The following is a 23,854-nucleotide window of genomic DNA, read 5'->3' on the forward strand; positions in this document are numbered from 1 at the left end:
CATGTTTTTTTAAAGAGTATTCTATGAATTCCTGAAACCATGAGTTTCATGTTAAGAGTTTTAAATGCACTTTTCAGGAAACTGAATATTAAATACATCATCAAATACATTAAAGACATCACAGTTTCAGTTAAAAAAAAACAATTTTCAGTGAACCAGAAACCTTCAGCTTGGTACAAATAGCCAGAAATTAAAAGAGCAGAAGCTCAATAGTTTCCTCAACTGAAGGACCCACTATGGAAATCAGACAATTTTTGTAATGCAACTAAGTTTCAGCAGGAACAACCCATGAATCATTAATAACATGATACATAACACAACCAACAATAATTCCCACCCCCCACCCATGAAGAAACACAAATCATCCCACCTTGCTCCCAACAACCATCCAAACTAACAGCAATTGTTAGTCCTGCAGTGAGCAAAATCCATTGTGTTGCTACATTACTTTCAAGATAAGAACTATCAGTCACACAGCCCTTCCTGCTCCTTCTCCCCCACATTCATTTGGTTGATGCTCCTTATTCTTAAATGAAGTAATTCACTCAGAATTTTAACAATAAAATGTTTTTAGCAGAGTACTTTAAGAAGCAATTAAAATTTTCAGGCTTTGTCTCCTTCCAGTTACAGCAGAACAATGAAGAAATCTTTTAGTACTGGCCTGAAAAACCAGAACTGCTAATTTTTACTCAGTGGTCACCAGGAGGAGACTCACAGGTACAAGTGTCCGTGAGGGACCTGTAATTTTAAACAACTGAAATCATGTCTAGCAATCTAGTTGAGTTAAAGGCACAGCAACTATTAGATGAAAGTTTGCTTAAACCATGTACTCTGATGTCTGCACTTCTCAAAAGCCTTATTCACAAGATAATCCCATGGCTAGGAACTATTAATAGCGCAGTTTCAAATGAGAGACAATTCAGTTACAACACAACAGTACTAGCAATATTTCTATAAATTTTGAAATGCTTTTAATATGTACATTCTTTCTTAGTAAATATTAAAGTAGTGCTCTTCACTTGCACTTTTTTCTTTAGACTTCTGAAAGGGCATCAGAAATACAGTTTTCACCCCCCTCCAAACCAATGTACAGTTACCTTTGTAACAAGCACATATGAATTCTGTACACCTTCCCCTCCCCACAAAGGAAATAAAAATATGCCATGGCTATCCAATTACACATCATCACAAGTTTAAATTACACATACAAATAATTCCAGAGTATTTAGAAAAAAACAACATATTGGATTTATGAAACCATTCCATGCATTCAACAGCAACAGAAAAAAGAAAAAAGGAAAAATAAAGATTAAGTTCCTTTAAAATGGTGGGTTTTTTTGCTCTACCCAAATACCAACATCTGGATTCAGTGTATCATTAAGACTAACCACTGCTTGAATCATAGAAACATGACAGTACATAGATAACCAAGTTTCTATTTATAGACAATATGAAATAGAGTTACTACCTCTTCAATGAATGTCAAATAAAGCAAGTTTTGCTTTCTAAGACATTGAAACTGCATATTAAGAAAACATTAAGAGGTGCTGCTAAATAGGTAACAACATTTTGAAAGGAAGGCTATGTGACCCTGCTTAGCAGTAGCAGCTAGTTAGCAGGGTTCCTATGTTTTAGCTAGTTTGTTTCTTTTTCCAGAATGACAAGATATTTGACTAACCCAGAAATATCACTGATTTTATTTTCAAGAGAAAAATAAAAGAATTTATGCAGTGAAAGTCCTTGGGGGCAGTCTCTTTCATTACATAAAATCTTTGTATTTTCTATAAAAGAGGCTCGTAGCATAACATACATAATGGAAACAGATTTCAGACATACATTAAAAACCTGAATTCAAAGGGTATTTTTTAACCTTTATAGTAAAGTCAAGTAAAATTATAACATTATTTACATGCAAAGGACTCTGCATGATTTCATAATATCCTATTTTTCATGTTTACCTTAAGATACTCCTTAAAAAGGCGTACTTCAGTTCTAAATTTATTTCACATGAATCATGACAAATATCACTCTTAAACATTACTCCCTCCCAGTAAATAAATCAATACCATCAATATGCTCAATTTATTTTAAGAGATCAATTTAGAGTGTCATGTTCCTTACATACAGGAGTTAATACCTGTGCAAGTTAGTATCCATTTATTAGGAAAGCTCTCCATTTAGCAGGTGCATTTTCAGTACAATTAAACCCAGCTTGCTGCATTATCTGCTCTTGCCTTGCAATACTGTCAAACTGCAGTTGAGTACAGTAAGAGTGCAAGATTGTTGATCAGTACCATGTGTTACAGCTGTTAACAATTCTGTTTGTGCCACTAAACCAGAAGTCAATTATTTGAAAATGATCCTGACTCTAACTGCACTTACCAGTGATGTTAAATACCATCCTTAGCAAACCAATTTTTGTAAAGGTTATTTACAGTGCACATGGCTGAGCATGTACCTTACAGACACAAACACATCTCCAGTTTAATACCACCTCATTACAGTGCCTGAAAATGACAACACATCTTCAATGCCATTTTAATTAACAGTTTCAAGTGGGAAATGGTCTTTATTTTACAACTGCTTCACTTGTTTAATTTTTTTTTAAATATAAAAACACTAACTCCTGTCCAGAAGTCTAAACACATTCTACATACTACAGGTTAAGGCAGTAAAAAAATGTGTTCCTGATAACTGTTTTTGACAATGTCAATTAAAGCTGTCTGAAGCTACTCCAGTTCTCCAACAGATCTCTGAAATCCAAGTAATTTGTGAGTGAAAAATTCACTTTGATTTCTTCAGCATTTTAATAATGTAGACAACAGAATTGGGTATGGTAAGTCAACAAGTGTTAGGAGAAGGGAAATTTGACTTCAGTTCATTTCATGAGTTTAGAAGTTGAAAGAATAGTTTTTAGATGGGATCCTGAATCAACCAAGAACTGTAGGGAATGAAAAAGATAACCAATTTTATGCACATCACCGCATTCTTAAAAATATACTGTTATCTTCAATAATTCAAGTAAGGTAATAGACATTATAAAAAATAACTTCATGAACCATACTCAAGTTTCAAATCACATTCTCAAACTTTTAACCCAAAGCAGTTTTATTGTGTTAACTTCATAAAATAAACCATGAAGGTCTGACTGTACAAATGGTTAATGATTTGCACTTGTGATTCCTGCGATAGCTAGCAGACTTGCTAACCAACTTACTGTATAGATATGGCAGATTATGTATTGAATCAAAGCACTTTGATTTAGGCATGAAACAAATTCAAATGGTTGACATTCTGTGCTTCTAATGCATCACTCGTAAGAGAGGCAAGAAACACCCATTATTGTACAGACAATTATTTTTACATAAAACCCTTCCTTGAAATTAATATTTTATCCGCAGCTGTAGATGAGAGTATAATCTGTTGTAAACAGGGCACTGTGTTGTAAAACCAGTTTTTTTTTTTTAATTAAGATCTCTCTCCAAAAGTTGGAAAAACAGACTCTTCAGAATGTCTTTCAAATGTAGCATGTTCTGTTTGCTATATCATAAAGTTACTTTCATTTGATTCCTTTTTAAAGATGTTTGTGTTCACAGCAGTTCTGTTTTTAAAAATTGTTTCAAATTTATATAAAATTCTGTACATGTTCACAAATTATTGCATAAACAGCATGATCTTCATGACAATATTCAGCAACACATGTCCATCTTAGGAAGTTCACGTTTCCCTTCTTGCTTTTTTCTTCTTTTTAACTTGTTTGGGAGATTCCCAGCTTTCTTCAGACTTTGCTATAAGACAAAACATTATTATAGTGTTAGGATAGAGAACATTTACACAGAATTGGCTTTTAAAATCCTGGATAACACACACTGTATTATTACAAAGTGATTCAAATCAATCAGCTAGAAGTTTTATTAACCTGCTTCAAATGAAAGTAATTTCATTTGAAATGCATCTAAAACAATGCTTGCCAATTTCATCCTACTTTTTTACCCCATAAGTACTTAGAGTGATAAATGTCAAAAGTCATTCATTTTGCAAATGTATTATTTACAGTAGAATAATTGTTATTTTCTAGCCTAGAAATAATGTACATGTACACAACTGACATTAAATGCTCACTTTTACCAGATTATACTGCTTTTAACCACTACATATGAGTAGTTTTTAGAAGTACTGAACTATGTAAAGATGTGGTTACATGGAACCCATAATCCAATACAGAAGCACTACGTTCTTAATAAAACAGACTGCTTTAAAACATCCTGGCTGCCAAAAGTGGTAAAAAATGTTAAGTATTGTACATACTGAGATGTACAATATGAGATGTTCTCTCAGTTGCTGAGACACGAATCAATCACAAAAGATTTCATATTTTAGAACCAGAACAAAAAGTTCTAAGTTGATACATCGACTTGAATATATGCCATCATTTCATGTGTTCAAAGCCAAGAAGCCAATTAATGCAGCTGAATGAGATTTTGTAATTATAAAGTCATCATGTTTCTTCTGCAGTCATTAACAATTCATTTAGTACTTCAACACTTAGCCAGCAACTTATTATGGATTGTCAGTATTTATTAATTTTATTTAAGAATCTGAATCAAAGCATTTTTTTTCCCAAGCAATACCTTTCACATCCTCACTTCCCTTCTAAATTTCCTGTTTTACTGTGTGAGTACTGCAAATGCTTTCGAGTACGAACACTTTTGTCAAATACAACAGAGGGTACATTTGACATTTCTGGGCACAGCATTATTTTCAAAAACCAATATACCTGCAGCAATTTAGCCAGATCTATGTGCTGTTAGACTTCAAAAATAACTCCATCCAATACCTTTCTACTCCCAAATAAGCAACTGTTTCCCTCTATGATTACATGGAAGCATATGGGAAAATATGCTAATGAGTTAAACTGAGAAATCAAAAGACCTTAGTAGGCTGAAAATCGGATTATTTGTATTTTTCCCCAAATTTCTGGTAGCTAAATATTCTGTCAACTGCAATGTCAGGAACCATCTGTTCTCCACTGAAGGCTTGCAAGCAGCCCTTTGAAACAATGTTGGCAGAACTCCTTAGTCACAGCACCGAGCTCCAGTCCCAATGGTGATGAGTACATCCAAATGTCTCTTAAGGACCGGACAAGTCCAACGGACATTTTCAGTCATCCAAGCATATGAAGCCAATTTTTCATCACAAAGAAAACTAAAATATTAAGGTAGTATTAACTTTAATAAAGTAAAAAATATGGCAAGATGTATAAATAAGTCACAATGATTTCATATGGCACTTTAAACTCAAATCCCAGGGCAAAGCATTCTGACAACACTCCATGGAAAAAGTAAATCCTAACTTCAGACAAATAAACTGCACTGAGAGATACTTACTCTGTGGAGGAGGCACACTGTTTTGCTTAATATTGGGACTAGAAACTTCTGTCTCTTGCAGCATCTGTGGCACTTGGGAAGCAATCTTGTCAGAATTGCTCTCTGATACAATTACAGATGGCTCAGTAGAAACAGCATGTGAAGGAGCCTCCTCAGACTATTTGAGAAACAAAAATAAGAGTTTCTAAAAGTTTTTTAAGTAATATAAAAGCAAACACTTAAGTGGTGTTATTTTAGCAGTACACTTAGCAGCTGCTGAGAAGATGTCATTGAAAAATGAAGCCAATATTAAAATCCTTAAAAATTTTAAATTGAGGCTGTTAATACTATGACTGCCATCTAGTGCCAACATTTTTAATTGCATACAAGCAAAGATAAACGACACTAATTCTTAAAATACAGCCCATGCAAAGAAAGGCAGACCAATCTATAAATCACCAAGACCCTAAAAGGATTCTAGAATATTCTACAGAGATGTGAAACAGTGACACATATACATTTGGTCGCAATATAAGCAGACAAGTTAAATAGGACCAAATAGATAACTCAAACCCAAAACAAATTGCATCTCCAGTCATTCCTATAAACCACTCAAAACACTCTGTATGCTTATAAAATAACAAATACTGGCAAAAGCAGCCAGCAAGTATTTCAGTGGAACTTACTGCAGAAATAACTGCCAAGTAAAAGGTACTTGTAGTATTTTTCAGTTATCTAGTTGATTTTGAAGGTTCCCACTACTGAGACAAAATATAACAATACCTTAGTGTGTAGCACTTATTGTAATTAAATCACAGCAAAACAGGAAAAAAAAGTTTGACATTCCAATAGGAAAGTCAGAACATAAAAAACTTAAGATCCCACACTAAGTCACCAAATGACAAAAGGCTTCAAAAAAGAATGTATTAGAACACATCATATCACCAAGCAATAAACCTCAAACTTTAAGATGTTATTAAGAAATCATAGCTGTAATTGTGTCACAATAGCCAAGACCTGGAACTATGAAAACCAAATACTGAAGTCTACATCCTTGGATGCAGATGTACAGATCCTACATCACCAGTTTTTACTGCTTCCATCACTATAATGTAAGCACCTCACAAATTTAGCCAGAACATTCAAGAGAGCAAAAAGATACAAATTTATTTTTTAATCATATCATACTAAGCAAGAAGTTAAACCACTTTAATTGAAAAACCCCAATATATTAGTTTAAAGGATAGAAGTTCTCTAACCTTCCATGAATAGTTTGCTGTGCTCTTACACATCAACTGAAACAAACTTTTTTAATATCCATAATTGCAGCATTTCTCTCACTCTACTGAAAAATTAGTAATCTCAAATTTTTTTATACATCAATCATGCTGATAAAATGAACTCCCACGCTAGAGGAATTCCAAACTTAGCCAATTCTAATGTTGTCTAATAGTTAGCAATCATCAGTGACATAAATAAATTAACTTAACAAACTGTGATTTCTAAAACAAAGGAGGACATAAATCTTCTAGTACAAGGCAATCAATTCAGGTATGGTATCATAGTTTTGTTAGAACAGTCACACTTGACCAGCAGGTAAAGCAACTCAATTAAGATTTTAATAGCTCAGCTGTCTCAGGTTGACTAATAAACATGTTGCAGCTTGAGTGTTACAGCGTGCAGTATTACTGCAAATGTAATGATACAAATACATACAACACTATCTGGAAATTTTCCCATATACTTCTGTCTGAATTTTGGATACAGGAAAGTGGGTAGTGATGAAGACATTAAAAAATGGATACTACTCTTTGCTAGGATATTCTCTGCTAATTCAGAAAGAAGGCCTGAAACAACAAATAAAGCCTATTAGATAATATAAATAGTTATGTGCATAATTCTATGATTCAATAATGAAGTAGTGACTTGTCAAACTGTTACTTCTTTTTCCAAGTATCTCTCTTCATTTAAAACTTGTGCTTGTTGATAAAAGCCAAAAGGTTTCCATGCAGCCCAATGTAGAGTATGGGGGAAATACCATCACCAGATACTGTGATGTGAAACACAAGGTTCAACATTCAGCTGTTTCTGATGTTTATGAGGATATACTAAAGAACAACTTCTTTGTACTCAGTTTATTTTTCCCTGTATTTAATTCTCATGTTTTGGAGCATTTTCTTAAGACTAAACTACCTACCTTGGAAACTCAAGTCATCCGTTTCACACATCAGTCACAGTCTGTTTCTAAAACTTTTTACAACAGCCAAGTCAAACAATATTGGAAATCAACTTTGTGTGTGTGAAATTGCAACGAAGCCAAACCTGATGTTAAGGAGACTTGATAAAGACTGACAGTCAGGTACAACAATTCACAAGTTGTCCTTTATCAAGTCCAGTTTCAGAGAATGTTAGTAATGATTTTGTTTGTCCTTTGCCCCCACACCAAGTTTAATACAGAACACACCTTGTTTCACAGTTACCACTTACACAACTATACACAGACACATCTATAAACAGATTGAATTTAAGATTCAAGAGTAACAGAAGCACTCAAGCCCCTCAAAAACAGTGCAGTGTAGGTCTACATGAGATGCTGATGCCATCAAATCACCTAGGAAGTTGGGTGTGATTATAAACAGTAAAGCACTGAGCAAAATCTCCTGAAACTGGGCTTGTATTTTGGCACTGCTGACAGCTTGTGAAAAAAATTAACTGCAGATATTTTTCAAATCAATTTAGATTTCTGAACAGCAGAATCTGTAGTCTTCCAGGATGCACTATTATGCCTTTTTCTACAAGTCAAAAACCTGCCACATTAATGTCACAATCCAAGTTTTCTGTCTACACATTTTCAACTAAAGCCTCTAAAATACAACAAAAAAAAAATCACACTTCCAGGAATAAAGCCACTTGCATACACAGGCAGATTTCTTTTCAAATACAGCTTCAAAAAAACCACCACAAAACCCAACAATACACTATTCAGATACAATAGGCAGCTGTTGCCAACCTTGATTAATCAAGTTGAACTGATCTAAATTAATCAGTTGTAGCAAATAACTATAGTAAAGCTCTACTTTGATAAGCCTTAAGTACGTCTGAATGTGCTTTTCAAGGCATTTTCTGCACTTTTTATTTGTATTATTATTTATTTGTATTTATTTAAAAGTACTTCTGCACTTCTTATTTGGTAACTTGCAGCCCCTTGTAAAATATTTCACTCATGTTTTCATTTGACTCTTACGACCTCATTATTTTTATGAAACTAATGCTTAGCAATTAAAAATTAAATCTCAGTATTCTGACATATACTCTCTGGTACCGAACTGCTGTGTCACTAGTGTTGTTCACGCTTTATGGAAATAAAAAACAAAAATCAAAGCCACTAGAAATATTAAGTATTTTACACCTTCCTAGAATGTGATGCTTCGTAGGGTAGCAGTACCTAAGAAAGCTGCTGTTTGGAGAAAGATTGAAAGAGAATTTGTATTGTCTAGAATATGTTTCAACTGTGAGCTGAAGCAAACAGTTTGTAAATTGGTTCAAATAAAATATTTTCTTATTCAGCCATTAAGCTCAGTACAGCTATCAAAAATCAATTTTAGACTGCATTTAAGTCAGAATATATTAAGTTAGTAACACTTCATTCTGTTGCAATGAAACAGTAGAATATGTCATTAGTCTTGTTCTCAGGCCTATTAGTTCTTAGGTTTCTACATTTCCAAGTTTTAAACCATTTTTTAAAACTCATAACTGACCTCTACCTAGAATTCAACTGTTCCATTTCCTTTATATTCATAAACATACAGCCTGAAATGGTATTCCTACTGTAACCTTATCTACACAAATTATTGGGTCAAATGACTTGAGCACTTCCAAATCAAATTATAACATAAATCAAATTTTGCATCCCTACCTTAGCTGGTTCACTAGTACTTATGGTCTTCAAAGAAAAAGCTCTTTCCTGCTGTGCTTGAACTTTTGAGGTATCCGCCTGAAATTGCTCTCCAGCTTCTCTATCCAGTTCTTCAGCATCCTACAAAAAGGGGGGTAGGAAGGGAAAAAAGAAGAGCCTGTGTTTGCAGTCAAGTTCCGACTCTCCTCCCCTGTGAATGAGTTTTGTTGCCATAATCAGCTTCTATAACTCAGAAAATCAAAAAGAATAATTGAACTAATTGAATGGGCTCATTCTAGCCTATGCTAACACTCAAAATGTATAGAACAACATAATAAAGAAATACCCATAGAATCCAATAAAGCCCAGAACGCAGGATGCTTCATGCATACTAACAAAAATCCCAATCTCAGAATGAACTGCACTTCATACTTCTGTTAAATTATAAGAATGTGAAATTAAAATGAATTTACTCTACACACTTTGCAAAAGTATCACAATGACACTTGACTGCTCTTGGTTCTGTGCTTTGTTACAAGTTTTAAATGCAAGCTGTATAGTTTTCTATCCTTATTACACTTCAATATTTTTGCAACTCAGTTTAGTTTACCATAATGCTTGTGAAGTAACCCTCAGTACAGAAAATGAAAATATATCCAAAGTATCCAAGAGTCTCAACCTTTACTCCTTAAAGGAGTGGTTAAAGTGGAAAGTTTTCATTTTAAATGTGGAATTAGAGTAGTTACACTTGTTAGTGGCACTAGAAGAATCCTGTGGTCGTGAAGAGGTCTCTGAGTTTAAACTGGAAACACTGTTCCCTCACTTATTTCCTTAGAAAATGCAGTCACAGCCTAAGTCTGATTCCTGCCAGGAAAGAATACATACTGGCTTACTCTAAGCTCTTCAGTTGGCTTCTACTGCCTTAACAAACACTGAAGTCTAGAAATGAGTGTGAACATTTAAGTATAATCAATGAGAAAGATGAAGATGTTTAAATGAACGTTTTCCATTTTTAGAGGATAAGTATACAAATTTTAAATGAGTTTGAAGTAAGACTGGCAAATCAAGTTACTAAACTGTTATGACAAGGGTAGCTTCTGTGAGCAGTTCAGTCTGCTCCTGTCAAGAAAACTCCCAATTCTACACAAAAATTTAATACAGGTAAGTTCTTATCTGTAAAAACTGATTACTTCATAGACTGATGGGCTGAAAGAAAAAGTAACAAAATTGGAACGGTTGGAGAACAATGAGTAGAATAAAAAATCTGATTACATTAATATAGAAAGTAGGACTCTACCTGACATACGTAATTTAAAAAACAGCTCACAAGCAATGCGAAAAAGTTCAGAATGCCCTCACTGACCTCAAGATTCATGTAGGACACTCACAAATACCTATTAATCATAACTTATTAATCTTGACTTAGAGTCATAGCAGAGACCAGAACAGATTTCAATTAAAAAAAAAAAAGCTGCAGCCCTAGTGCTCCCAGACTGAATTTGCCTCAAAAGAAACAAGTGAAACCAACACAAGCTCCACCTCTGCACAGACAACTTGAAAATAAAATTTCCTGTAACAGCAATTTAATGTTTTACAACTTTAAAGAAACTGAATATATGATAACCCTGAAAGCAAATCCAAAGCAAGTGTGACTTAAGTTTTTGCTTTTCCTCTCTAAATCAATCATATCCAATGAGATTCCACTGAACATAGGTCATTCTATAACTGTAAAGAATGTAAACTATGAAAGGCTGTCACAATAAACACAAGCAGGATGCATTCTGATATTAAAAGCTTTCTCCCTTTAGCAAAGTACTTGTTTCATCTATTCAAACATGATTCAATTGCCATGTGAAGTGCAATCTGCTTTTGCTATTTTTACATATCTGCTTTAATGCAATTCTTCAAAAGCTATTTAAGTAACACAGAAAACTCCAACCATCCTCAGTTTGAAAATATTCTTTCCCTCATTGAAATCTGACTCACTGAATAGCTCCACCAACTGAGCTTGAAGCACTGGCATTTACCATTTCACATAAATCAGATTAAAACAGTACTTCAGAAAACCATTATATTCTCACATAATTGTACTTGAAGACAGCTTAAGAGAAAACTTCAATTTCTTTAATTCTCCTATATTCACTAGCTGTATTCACCAAAGCAGCTGTCTTTCAAAGGACATGAGGAAAAGGCTTCCCATGCAGAGGACAATTCTACCTGGAAGCATCCCAACAGTACATAATCCAGATTTGACAGAAAATAAGTAATTCGGGATAAATAATTTCCATGTACTTTGTGCTTTTCATAAATCCAGCAAAAATACAGATTATCCCACATTCAACTTATGAATACAACAAATTAAGGAAATACTAGTAAAATAAGAATTACCTTAACTCTTGAGAAAAAATTGTACAGAATCCAATCCCACAAAGAATTTCATTTCCCAAAAATAATTTTTGTTCAAGATGCTGATAGCCAAAGGTAAGGCCGTTTTGTGAATTCCTTGCAATTACCTTTTAAACCACTAAGATATTACCTGGGCAGGACAGTTGGCTTCTTCACCCTGCTTCTTCTTTTTCTTCTTCTTTTTCTTGGATTTGCCACTTGTAGAACTCTGAAGAATTTGCTCTGCTTTTTCTCTTTCGTTATCTGAAATCTTCATATGGGAACAGAAGGTATTTAGCATTTAAAATGACAATGAAACATACCTTGTATAGACCAAACATAAATCAATAGCCATAAGGAATTGCATATACAAGTGGAAATGAACACAATCTTATCTATTCAGTTCATTCTAGAAAGACCACATTCTTTACACGCCATCTGATAGTACAGGTAGAGGACTTGGGAATGGAAAAGGCAACAGACCACCAGGCACTAGCAGCATGGAAATGCTGTTTTTCATAGTGTGAATTAAATATTGTCAAGAAGTATTTATAAAAACAGATCTAAACTCTCCCAGTCTATACTAATAATGTAGTCCTTATAATTCTGGCAAGACATAAAAGTTTAAGATGGAGCTGATTTCTCTCTTCTCAGCAGTGTTCAGTGTTTTCCTTCTCTGTGTACAGAGCAAACACAGTCGTGCTATTCTTATCAGTGTAATTGTGATGAGAGATTACCTTTAGCATTACCCTTTATGTTACTTTAAGAAATGGCAGTGCTAAGGCCAAAGTCCTGGACCTAAGGAGAAAATACCACCTTTTACCTTCTGAGTATCAGATCTCTCTTCACGCTGAGGAACAGAAGCAACTTTTTCTTCATCTACCCAGTTTCCCCACTCTTCTGCTGGTGCATTCCAATCAGAGCTTGGATCAGCTGAAGAAAGTCCATCTACAAAGATTAAAAGATTTTTTTCAGGAATATTGCCTTACTCTACAGGTGTTCATTTCCAGTTAAAAAATGAAAAAAAAACCCTACACATATATCCACTTGATATCAAGATATAAATAGTAATTCCCTGCCTTTCTGAAAAAAACGGTAAATACTTTATTGATAAGTAGAGGACTTTTTAAAGTAACAAGTATGACAGTGATTTTACAGAGCCTAATCACAGCAGCAGCTAGCTAGATGCAGTTGCTTCAAGACATTTTTCTAAACTATGTGAAGAGGAACAAATTTAAGAGTTGTTATCTATCTTAAGCAGTTCTCTGTATTTTCTTTCTAGCTGGTGAAAAAATTAGGATGAACCGTAACACTGATCAATCTTGCCTTGGTAATATTCCTTTACAAGTGATATCTGAAACTGTAAATCTTACTCATTCAAGTAATCTTGTAACTTTGCCATTTTTAATAATATTTTTTTCCTAAGATTCTTAAGCCCATACTCTATTTTGTTATTATTCATTTATGATGGAATGATAGGTTCAAAGGGTCAGTTGCATAAAAACAAAATATCAGAAGGGAAGAACTAAGCGTTAGACTGTCTGTTTAGAGGCAAGTTGCAGCAAGCCGATTTTAAACCAGAACACATTGTAAAAGACTGCATTTTTATTTCACATTTATATTATCACAAATATTTCTCCCCCCCAGCCCATATCAAATTGAAGAACAGGCAAATTTGGCCTACCAACTATGGTGGCATTCAATTTAAACAAATGAAAATAAAGTCAAAATAAAGAGCAGTAATAAATCCAATTAAATTTATTGGCAAACATTATGAAGCCAAAAATACATTAAGAGATCTTAAGATTAGTTAGAACATTTAGAATAGTTAGAAACTTTCCTAATAAAAATATTATCTTAATGACACCTACTTCAGATGCTAAAATTTACTGATTTGAAAAACATTATTCAACACTTTTTAGTTTACCTACTGCCATCTCAGTAGTTGCTTAAGAAAAAAAATTCCATTCTTAGTAATAATAAAAACTAGTAATATTTGTACATACAGTTAGTTTTCTTATCCTGATAAAGCAGCAGGGTATATCTGTGTATCACTTTGGCCTAAACTTGCATTTGCCCACTTCTGTTAGTGTACTCTTAGTTGACAACTATGACAAAATTCTATTAAACAGAAGCTTCAGCCATAAATATTCTATGCTCAGACACGTGAATCAATTATGCTTTTGATAAATGTAAAACTGGTAACTTTCAAATGATTAACTGAAATGTGCTTTCTTTATGCTTAAACTAGATAAAACACAAAAGGTAAGTTTCAAAATTATCTGATAACAGAGCAGTCATGCCAACAGTGGTGGAGTCAAGGACTGCATCAATCTATTCCACTTTTCCAGTCATTTAACTGCAATAAGTTGTTCTTAGAGAGAAGGTAACATGCAAGGCTGCTTCTGTCAACTTCTGGAACAATTCTTCAGGTCAATGCCTAATGAGATGCACTATGCTTTTTCATAAACAGGGAGGAGAAAGTGGGGAGTAAACACTAACTTTACTACAACTCCCAAGTAATTTCAGTTATTTCTGTCCTGTATATACTTCCTATATATGTAAAAGCTTCCTAATGTTTGCTAAATGAGAAAGCAAGTTAGATTAAATACAAGAGTCTGATGTTGCCTTAACTTTCCAGTAAGGTACAAACATGTAAAAACAAACTGACTCAAATTCTATCTACTAAATACATATTTTGCAGACTTGCAGTAGATTTTTCTCATCACTTGCAGCAAGACTGTTTCATTACAAAGATTTTTCTACCTTAAAATGCATGAGCTCTCTCACTTCTGAGTTTGAATAACCAAGTATTTTTCCTAAAATTAACCATTTTCTATCAGAATTTATTAAAACACTTCTTTCTAATTCCTTCAAACTGTCTGTTAGCTTACAGAATTCAAGTACTTCAGGTTTTTCCTCAGATACCCACCACTGTCTAATAAGGGTAGCTAATATAAATAACTACACTTTAACAGTAACTAACATTTTGTTAATGAACATTTTAGAGGAACATACTTAACCCAGACCATTCGTCATCAACAGGGGGTTGAGCATGACTTAAATCCCACTGAAAATCAGAAGTACCAGCCTGAGAAACTGATTCACTGTTGGAACCTGAAAGGAAATAAATAAAATTGTACTTGTAAGTTAGCAAGCTTCCTGAAGTTTTCTTGGGGAAGGAAGTCCAATCAAAGTAGGAAAGGAAGACAAAAGGCTCAAAGAAAAATGTCAGATTTTAAGGACTGCAGAAGACAGGAGAATTAGTAGGGTCTTGTGCATAAGGTATATTCAGAAAAAAAGGAAGCTGAAGAAGAAAGACAAAATAAAGTCATGAAAAGAACTCAAAAAGAGATAAGAAGGGTGAGTAAAAGCAGTCTTCTCAAACTGAAAAACATGAAGAAATTTTATGGGTAATAAAACTGTTACCCTGTTTTCATAAGACCTCTTATATGGAAAAACTTAAAAGAAAACACCACTAGAAAGAAACCTCATTAATTACATTTGGATCAAGCAAATTATACATTACTAAGAATCCACTTCTCATTTAAAGCAGAGGTTTCAAGAACATAAAAGCAGCAGGATGAACAAGATTAAGGCCAATGCCAGTCATGATAACAGAAGGTGTTACACATCTAACATAACTGTTTTCAGAAAAATAAACAACAAAAAAAAACCAATTTCATAAAAAATTAAACAAAAACTAATTGTAAGAAATAAATTAATATTTTACAGTATGATAAAACTTCTGAGATTCAGTTTGAATAGAACGTGTGTCTCTATTTTACATACACCTCTGCAAAAGATACATCAGATGACAGAAATATGGACATGTTCTCATTTCTTTTGTGGTCACTTTGCATTACAACATTGTTGGCTAAGGTGCATAAAAGAAAACTAATATACTTCACTTTTTCATTTTTCTCTCGAAGTTGAAATGGTGATATTGTAGCAGAATCTTAGCTCAGTGTGCCATCCTACTTTATTTACTAAACTGTCCTAAGTTTTAGCTTAGCGACTGAACTTGGATTCAGGTAGTGGTTTGGGAGTTTTTTTAAAATTAAAACTCTCTCTGTACAATTAAGATGCTGGACACTGAGCCTAAGTTCAACAGTTAAAAGCCTGTAAACTGCAATACAAGCAAATGTAGCCTAAGTGCATAAGCACTTGGTCAGCTACTTCCGAAAAAAAACCTGCCATGCCAAGCTCATGGTGTAAGCAAGCAAGAGCAGAAAACCTGACATATGATCCCTTTATTGCATAATAAATCATTGTAGGACTTATGTTAGTGGTTTAACACACAAGATTTATTATGAAGACAGGTTTGTACTCTATAGCACACAACCCTTCAAAAAAGAAAACCCCAGACCTTCAGCATTTCCATTTATCATATAGAGAAAAGACTCAAGACTTGAAATCCTGCCTATGGAACATATTTTCAAAGTAGCGATTTAGTTCCTTGATGGGGAAAAACTCAATCATCAAATAACAAATCCTCTACAACACTGGGGTAAATGGGCTTTCCTAGAAGGAAATTTGCTGAGCAACCTCTAATGCCCATTATTTAGACCTAACATGCAAACAAGGTGGCAAAATAAGAAATCACAGAATCACTGAATGATTTGGGTTAGAACATACAAAGATCACCATGTTCCAAACCCCTCTAGTTCCCACCTTCTTACTAATATTGTGTGATTGATCTAGCTTTTGATTATCAACTTAATACAGTTACTTTATGGCATAATTTCAGCATAGGAAAATAGCTTTTTAAGAGTCTTCTGCCTCTTTGCAGTACTATTTTCAAATAAAAATGAGAACATGCATATTAGTATCACTTGGTAAACTCTATTCCACCTGGTGAAGTAGAAGAGAGTAGAAAAATCTTTGGAAAGGCACACATACCAGAAACTCCAGGAGTTAATCCAAATGAGGAGAAAGAAGTAGAATTCTGTTCAGAGGAATTAATCCTTGCATCCACATTCCAAGCAGCTGTGGTGGAAGGGGAGGAAAAAAAATAAAAAGAGCATCACACACTGCTGGCAATGTTGAAAATTTAGCTATTTAGTTATGAACTGGATTCAAAAAACACTGGCTAGTGCAGCCATGATGACATTTTACATAACTGGACATTAATGCTGATAGAGATGTGACTTTATGAACACACAGCTTGAAACAATTTTCAAGCTTTCCAAGACCATCTTCCCCTTACAGCCTTTTCTATATATAAATTTCTCACAAAAGAGAAGTCAATTGTTTTTTGAGCCTCATACTATTATTCCTCCCATTACTGCAATCATTAAGTTTTGAAAAGTACACGTAGATGGAACACAGCTTGCAGTATATAGTGTATATATATATTAAAAAAATATATATATATTTGTGTGTGTGTATGTTATTCAGAACAATTTTTGATGAATAGGAGATACTGCTTAAAAATGAAGACATACTAGGCTGTTATATGTAAGGCAGAAAATAAGCAGAAATAGCCAGTAAAAACTACTAGTGGTTTTTATTTAGAATTACATTTACTTAACTGGGGGAGAAGGGGCTAAAAACTGGACAGGTATTCCAGATGTTGTCCAAAAAGTAGACAGCCACTAACCCCCAACTTATTGACTTCTGTGTTAATGCATCCCAGCATACTGCTGCTGTCCTTTGCTACTTTTGCTACTAGGATCTACAGCTAGCTCATGTCCAACCTGGTGCCCACCAAGACCCCTTATCCACAAAGCTGCAATCCAGGCAGTCAATATCCAGCCAGGGTTGCTTCCAACCCAGATTCAGCACTTGACATTTGTCCTCACTGAACTTCCTCAGGTTCCTGTTGGCCCATTGCTCCTATCAGGTTTACATCCTTCTGGATGGGATCCCTGACCTGGACTGTTTCAACTGATTCCTGCCCCCACATTTAAGTCTGATGTAATCTGGAAACTGGATGAGAATGACATGGTTGTCTCTTCCAGGTCACTTTTAAAGATGATAAACAGGACAGTTCTAAGTACAGCCCTGTGATATTCCCCTTGTCACCAGCCTCCAGGGAGAGCAGGACTTACTGACCATTACCTTGCTGACCAGTTTTTCACCTGTTCTAGTTTGGATACAACAACACTGTGAGACAGTATTGAAAGCATTAGTCAAGTCAGCATTTAAAACTTTCACTGTTCTCCTTCATCCAAAAAATTATCCATTTTACCAGAAGCAAATCAGCTTGTCAGACATGATGCATCCTCAGTAACAAAACCAATAAAAAGCTGGTCAGTCACTACAAACTACTTTATTAGAATACACAGCTGAACACATCAAGTCAGAACATGAAAAAAGCCCTTCACTTCTACTTGGCAACGGTAAAGCTTCCAAGGGTATATCAGATCTAGCCTCAGGAACTTCATTTCAAAATATGACAGAGAAATAAAATAAGGTCTAGACTTCTGCAGATTATGGATGGGGTAGGGCTGTGTTTTGGATTTGTGCTGAAAACGGGGTTGGTAATACAGGGATGTTGCTGAGCAGTGCTCGTACAGAGTCAAGGCCTTTTTCACTTCTTGTATCGCTGGCAGCAAGGTGGCTGGAGCTTGTCTTCCCAAGAAGTAGTTGGAAGAGACACAGCCCAGACAGATGACCCCAACTGGCCAAAGGAATATTCCCTACCATGTGGCATCATGATCAGTATATAAAGTTGGGAGAAGGAGGAAGGTAAGGACATTTGGAGTTACAGTGTTTGTCTTCAAAAGTCACCGTTACATGTGATGAAGCCCTGCTCTCCTGGATATGGCTGAACACCCATCAGCCCATGGCAAATAGAGAATTATTTCCTTGCTTTGTTAGCATGAACTGGTTTTGCTTTCCCTATTAAACTGTCCTTATGTCAACTCTTGAGTTTTCCAGCTTTTCTCCTTCCAGTTGTCTCCCCTGCTGGTGGGACAGTGAGTGTGTGGCTGGATGGAGCTTGGCTGCTGGATGGGGTTAAGACTCGACAAGTCGGAAGTAACACTGCTGACTACAAAGGAACAGTGCTTTCCAGAAGAGATGAGGATACTTAGACTGAACAGTGGGAAGGGCCATGTTGCAGCATTTACTAATAAGTTGATGATTGTTGCCCAGAGAGAAATCAAGAAATCTCCATTATTACTATGGACAGCACAAGTAAAGAAGTCAGAAAATAGTAGTGAGCACTAAAAAAAAAAGTTTCTAATGAGAAAAACAGTGTGACACTAAGTGTCATAAGAGTTAAACAATGTTTATGCCTGGGGCCCAACAAAACACCTGCCAAAACCATACACAATTGATCATGTTGAATCAACAGAATAGACTTACAACTTGGGTTTTAAGACATTATTTAAAAGAAATTACAATTCAAAATGGTTTAATAATCATCTCCAGAACTTTCTGAAAGTGATATACAACACTGCATTCATTCACAGAATTTTATGTCAGATAAACTCAAAAAACCCAGTTTAACTGTACACAGAAACATAGATACTAAGCCATCAGAACTTACAGTAAACAGAAATTGTTCCCTTAACATTTCACTAGACCATGTCAAATTTTTTTTAATATATAAACATAAAAATAGTTCAGGGATCCACTACTAAAAAATACATTTATGTAAAATTGTTTACATGAAACAAGTTCTTGGAAATAGCTTACCAATAGGAGTGAACAAAGACCGCTCTTTCCAGGGCCTGCCTACCAGGCTTACACCCCAGTCCTTTCCATTTCCATTAGCATCTCCAGTGTCTTGGCCCCAAGCCAATGTCTCAGTCTTCCTCTTCCCAGCTGCAGTTGAAGGAACAGATGTCCATTTCTCCTCCCCTACACCAATCTGTGAGGAGATTTTTACCGACTTCTCATTCCAGCTTCCTCCATTTACTGTATGGCTTTCACTCAATCCTGGAGAAACTTAAATACAACAATAATAAAATTATTATTTAAAATAAGAACTGGATGAAGAATTAAAATATCACTTATATGCACATTCACCTAATAAAAAACCCCTGAATGAACAGCAGCTTTGCTACACCAGTGTGATACAGACAGGGCTGCTGCTCTTGTCTCAGCTGATTTTCCAGTTCAGATGATATGCACCATCTGTCTACTAACTTGAAGGAGGAAAAAACAGCACCAACTGCACTCTCTTTCCTCATCCCTTTCTTTGTAGAGCTGATGTACTGGTGAACCAGTGCCTCTAGATTAGAAAAAGGGTTGGGAGGGTACTTGCAACGCTGTCAGCCGATTTCTCTTGGAGAGTATGGGGATGACTTGCGGAAAAGCCCATGCACTAAATGGAGAGTATTTTCTGTTTCATAACTGCATGCAGCAGTTCTCCAAGCAGGATGTAGATGAAATTACCAAGTATTAGAAAATACTTCCCAAACACTACACAGGATTTACAAAGAGCAGATATCATACTGACCATAGAGTCCTTCACAGTGAGAGACAGAAATCATAGCAACATTCAATTTGTAAGCAATATATTTTATGTTTCACTAAGGTAAAAGACCACAACACTGCAAGAGTCTCTGTTACATGTTATCCTGATGAGAAATTATTAGCCACTGCAAGTTTAATGTATACTTTGAGAAGTCAGCAGTACACTGAGACAAAGATCACAATAGAAGTTTTTTAAATTTTTGTCCCTATAAAATATAAGGTCTAGTGCACCCAGCCTCCCTTCCTATATATCACAAACCTTTATTGAAGTGCTTTGTATATCAAATCTCCTTTCTCGTTTTATATATGCAGTGGAAAAAACAGAAAAACTGTTGCTCTACAAGCAATTAAAAAATATTTGCATATTACAAGTGTAACACTTAAACAGTAAGCCAAACCCTTATGCACAAGTCAGTATCATATGCCAACAAAAAATACAGACCAAACATTTTATTTTTCAAATGAACTTGTAAGTCAGGCAGCATCAACCTGCCCAATTCAACCTCGCCTCACTGACACAGAATTAATTGAGATATGCCTAGATTTTCTCAGACAAATCAATTCCAAAGACTGACATCTGTAAGGTCACCATCACTGTACAAAAAACACTGCCCTTTCCCTACAGCACTAGCACTGCTCCTGTCAGTCAACGTCCTCCTAGTGTAATATGAAGTATTTGGGAAAGGCAACAAAAGAATACTGAAGAGACAGAAACCAAACTGCAGTTGCAGCTAAGGTCCTGAAGCAGGAGCTTGATTATTCTCTGTTTATTACATACTCTCTTGTAAAAAACTTTAACTTCTAAATGACCAGCCAGTTCTCACTGAATCACAGAAAACTGAAGATTGAAAAGGATCTCTCAAAGTCACCTAGTCCCACCTTTTGTTCAATGCACAGCTAACTTCAAAATTATACTACATTATTGACGTTCTGGAAAACAAAGGCTGATAGTTCAAAGCATCTCTGGACACAACCTCATGAAAAGCTATTTTCCTCATGACCTGTCAGAACTGCCCCTTATTGAAACTTGATTATTGTCTCCTGTCCTCCCATTAGGCATCTCTGAAGAATACAGCTCCCTCCTTCTGTGCAATGGTACAGGAAGTTTGTGTGTGAAGCAAAGCTCTCAAAATCAAGCAGAAAGGGATTCACTTTCTAGATCTGTGTGCTTTTAATAACTCATTTGTTGACTTGCTTATTTACACTAGCTATTTTTGACTAAAACCACACAGCTAATGTTGGCCATATGCAAGTAACAACCATCTTGATTTCATTATCTCAAACTAATTCATTCAAGTATTATTACAGCAGTATCTGTTATTAGAAAACTGTTAAGATTCACTAGCCAAATATTTTAAGTTATGTGTATGACATAGGTCAAGTATATTTTTTATAAATATGTATTTATATGTAAGAACTTTCAAAACTAATGTATTTATGCACCTCAAAGGAGAATGTAAAGAACTTAGTAACTTGTATATTCAACCTGAAACAAGTGTAAATAATAATCAGGACTTGTGAGTTCTCGGCAGTTATTGATTCCAGGGTTTCTTTGAGAAAATAATTCATTAACACAAATAAGTGAGCATATCTGAAAAGCCAGCATAAAGAATTTTTCAGCAGAGCTTAAAAATAAATGTTACTGTTCTGTACATAAACATTTTTATAATAGGTAATCTGTCTGAAAATTCGAAATCCTGAACTGTATTTCTACATGTAACAGACTGCTTTCAACTTCTTAAGAAATAACTGCAACGTAGAAGTATAATATTTGTACAGCCAAAAGAGCCAGATGTACGGTAAAGTTCCATGTCGGTAACTCAAAATCCGCCACTGGCATTTGCTGTTTTCACTTCTGTAAAATACTTCTCTAGTTATTTAGGATGCCCAATAATAAACATTTTTTACCTTGTGGAATTGATGACTCCCCCTTTGCAGGTTTAGAACTGTTAATCTGTGCATTCAAAAGTGCATCACCTGATTAAGAAGAGGTAAGAAAGCTAGATGAAGCTTTTTTAAACAGCAACACCTGTAAAAATCTTCTAACAATCCATTACCATTTTTTTAAGAAAATAATATATTAGTACCTCACAGTAAATTAAGACATTTCAAAAAAATTAAGGATAAAAATAAAATACCCTATTTTTTATTATTTGTGTTTAAGTTGCAGACAGAATGCACTCAAAGTGACTTAGGAGCCATATACCAAGTAACTGCAGATTTCAAAGAACTTAAATTACTTTCCCAATGAACAAAGAGCATAAATCTAAACCACAGGTTATTTACAAGCAAAGAGTGGCTCTAAGTATTTCAGACCTGTAACTAGTGCTAACTTCTACCTCACCATAAAAACACTAGATGCAGCTAAATTCTTTCTGGATTAGTCTTGTACAAGGTGATACACAAGATACAAAAAAAGTAGATACGGATTCTCACTGGAGAGGTTACAGTAGTTACAGTTAGCAACAGTGCATAAAGACAGTTGGAACTACCATTTCTTGAAACTCTGTTAAACAGACTGAAAAAAAAAGGCATCAAGAAACAACTGATCTAGTCATCAGGGCAACAATTATGCACTCAGTCAAGGTGTAAATGAGTGTCAATGAAAAAGGAGGGTGAGGCACACTAATTTTAATAAATTGTTTCAAGGTATCAGACAGTTGTTAGACTTAGTCTTTTTGTCACTTTGTTCACTAGAACATTAAGTTTCATTTAATAAAGCACCTACTTCTCAGTTTTACCCAAACAGGAATTCCTGTGCCTACACATGCTTTAAACCAGCCCATGCAATCTTTTGTTTCTGTAACAGCAGCAGCCATATCTATTGAATCTGCAGTTACATAATTGACTACTAAATCTCAGCCACATGTGCCTTACCATTATGAACAGCTTTAGTACAGAATGCTACTAAATCTACGTTGGAAAAGAATACCTATGTGTTAAGCAGTGAATGATATTTGAGGCATAGCCTTCCCACAAGGAAGCCCTCAAAAAGTTAAGGAGCTGGTGCTACCTGCAGCAGTGCTGAGGATGCCTTTGAAGTTTCTGAAAACAAAGGGCACAGTCAGAGAGCACAAGGGAAGGAACAGGGACAGGCCTACACAGCTGTACAGCAACCAACAGCGCACCAGTGTGGATGGAGGCCAGTGCCTCAGCCACTTGCTCCAAAACTCTCTTGAGCTTATCCAAAAATACAGCTAGAAAAGGGGGAGTTGAGCACAATGAGAAAGTACTTTTACACAGCTTGAAATAATTTCCTCAAGTTTCACCTCCAAATATACCCAATATACATCCCAATCAGTCACTATTTAAGCATTCAAGGTATCTTTCTAGGACAAATTCACAGAGCTACCAAGCATCATACCTTTATTTTTTCTGAGACCAACTGGAAGTGATGGTGTAGGCATCAGCTGTTCAATGGATACAGTAACCGTGTTTTCTATGCCCTGGAGATTGGATTCTCCTGAGCCACCATCGTTCAGCACCTTGTCTCGCTTACGCTGCTGACGCTTCTCTCTGTTACTGATTTTTGTTTCCCAGGCTCCTAAAACATCACCCAGATGAAAACATCAATAAGTCAGAGAGGAAGGAAAGATTTTTATATTGTATCATATCAAACAGAGGTCTTAACCAGTCAGCTTCAATCTTAGATTGAAAACACAAATGGCCAAAGTAAGTTTTTCTTTGATAATACTTGGCTTCACAGAGCAAAATATGAATAGCATGAGTATCTTACTATCCATAATTTCTCAGTTTTTGTAAGATTACTTTTAAAGAA

The 23,854-nt window shown here is 35.1% G+C and overlaps 1 protein-coding gene across 2 annotated transcripts in view; it reads right to left on the reverse strand.

Moving 5' to 3' along the window:
* Positions 1 to 948: 948 nt before the first annotated feature.
* MTDH (metadherin) overlaps positions 949 to 23,854 on the reverse strand; it is a 33,953-nt gene continuing 11,047 nt past the window's right edge. Inside the window, exons 4-13 of one of the 2 annotated variants that reach the window (XM_068184319.1) lie at positions 23,441 to 23,620; positions 21,985 to 22,053; positions 19,294 to 19,545; positions 16,549 to 16,635; positions 14,665 to 14,763; positions 12,470 to 12,594; positions 11,798 to 11,917; positions 9,283 to 9,402; positions 5,388 to 5,544; positions 949 to 3,788 (exon numbers count right to left, since the gene is read on the reverse strand). In XM_068184319.1, the coding sequence (XP_068040420.1) occupies positions 3,718 to 3,788; positions 5,388 to 5,544; positions 9,283 to 9,402; positions 11,798 to 11,917; positions 12,470 to 12,594; positions 14,665 to 14,763; positions 16,549 to 16,635; positions 19,294 to 19,545; positions 21,985 to 22,053; positions 23,441 to 23,620 (1,280 nt within the window). In that variant the 3' untranslated portion in view covers positions 949 to 3,717. The remainder of the gene's footprint in view (positions 3,789 to 5,387; positions 5,545 to 9,282; positions 9,403 to 11,797; positions 11,918 to 12,469; positions 12,595 to 14,664; positions 14,764 to 16,548; positions 16,636 to 19,293; positions 19,546 to 21,984; positions 22,054 to 23,440; positions 23,621 to 23,854) is intronic. The other variant, XM_068184325.1, reaches the window with a different exon arrangement.

Source organism: Anomalospiza imberbis, chromosome 1, assembly GCF_031753505.1.
Source record: "Anomalospiza imberbis isolate Cuckoo-Finch-1a 21T00152 chromosome 1, ASM3175350v1, whole genome shotgun sequence".
Lineage (NCBI taxonomy): Eukaryota > Metazoa > Chordata > Aves > Passeriformes > Viduidae > Anomalospiza > Anomalospiza imberbis.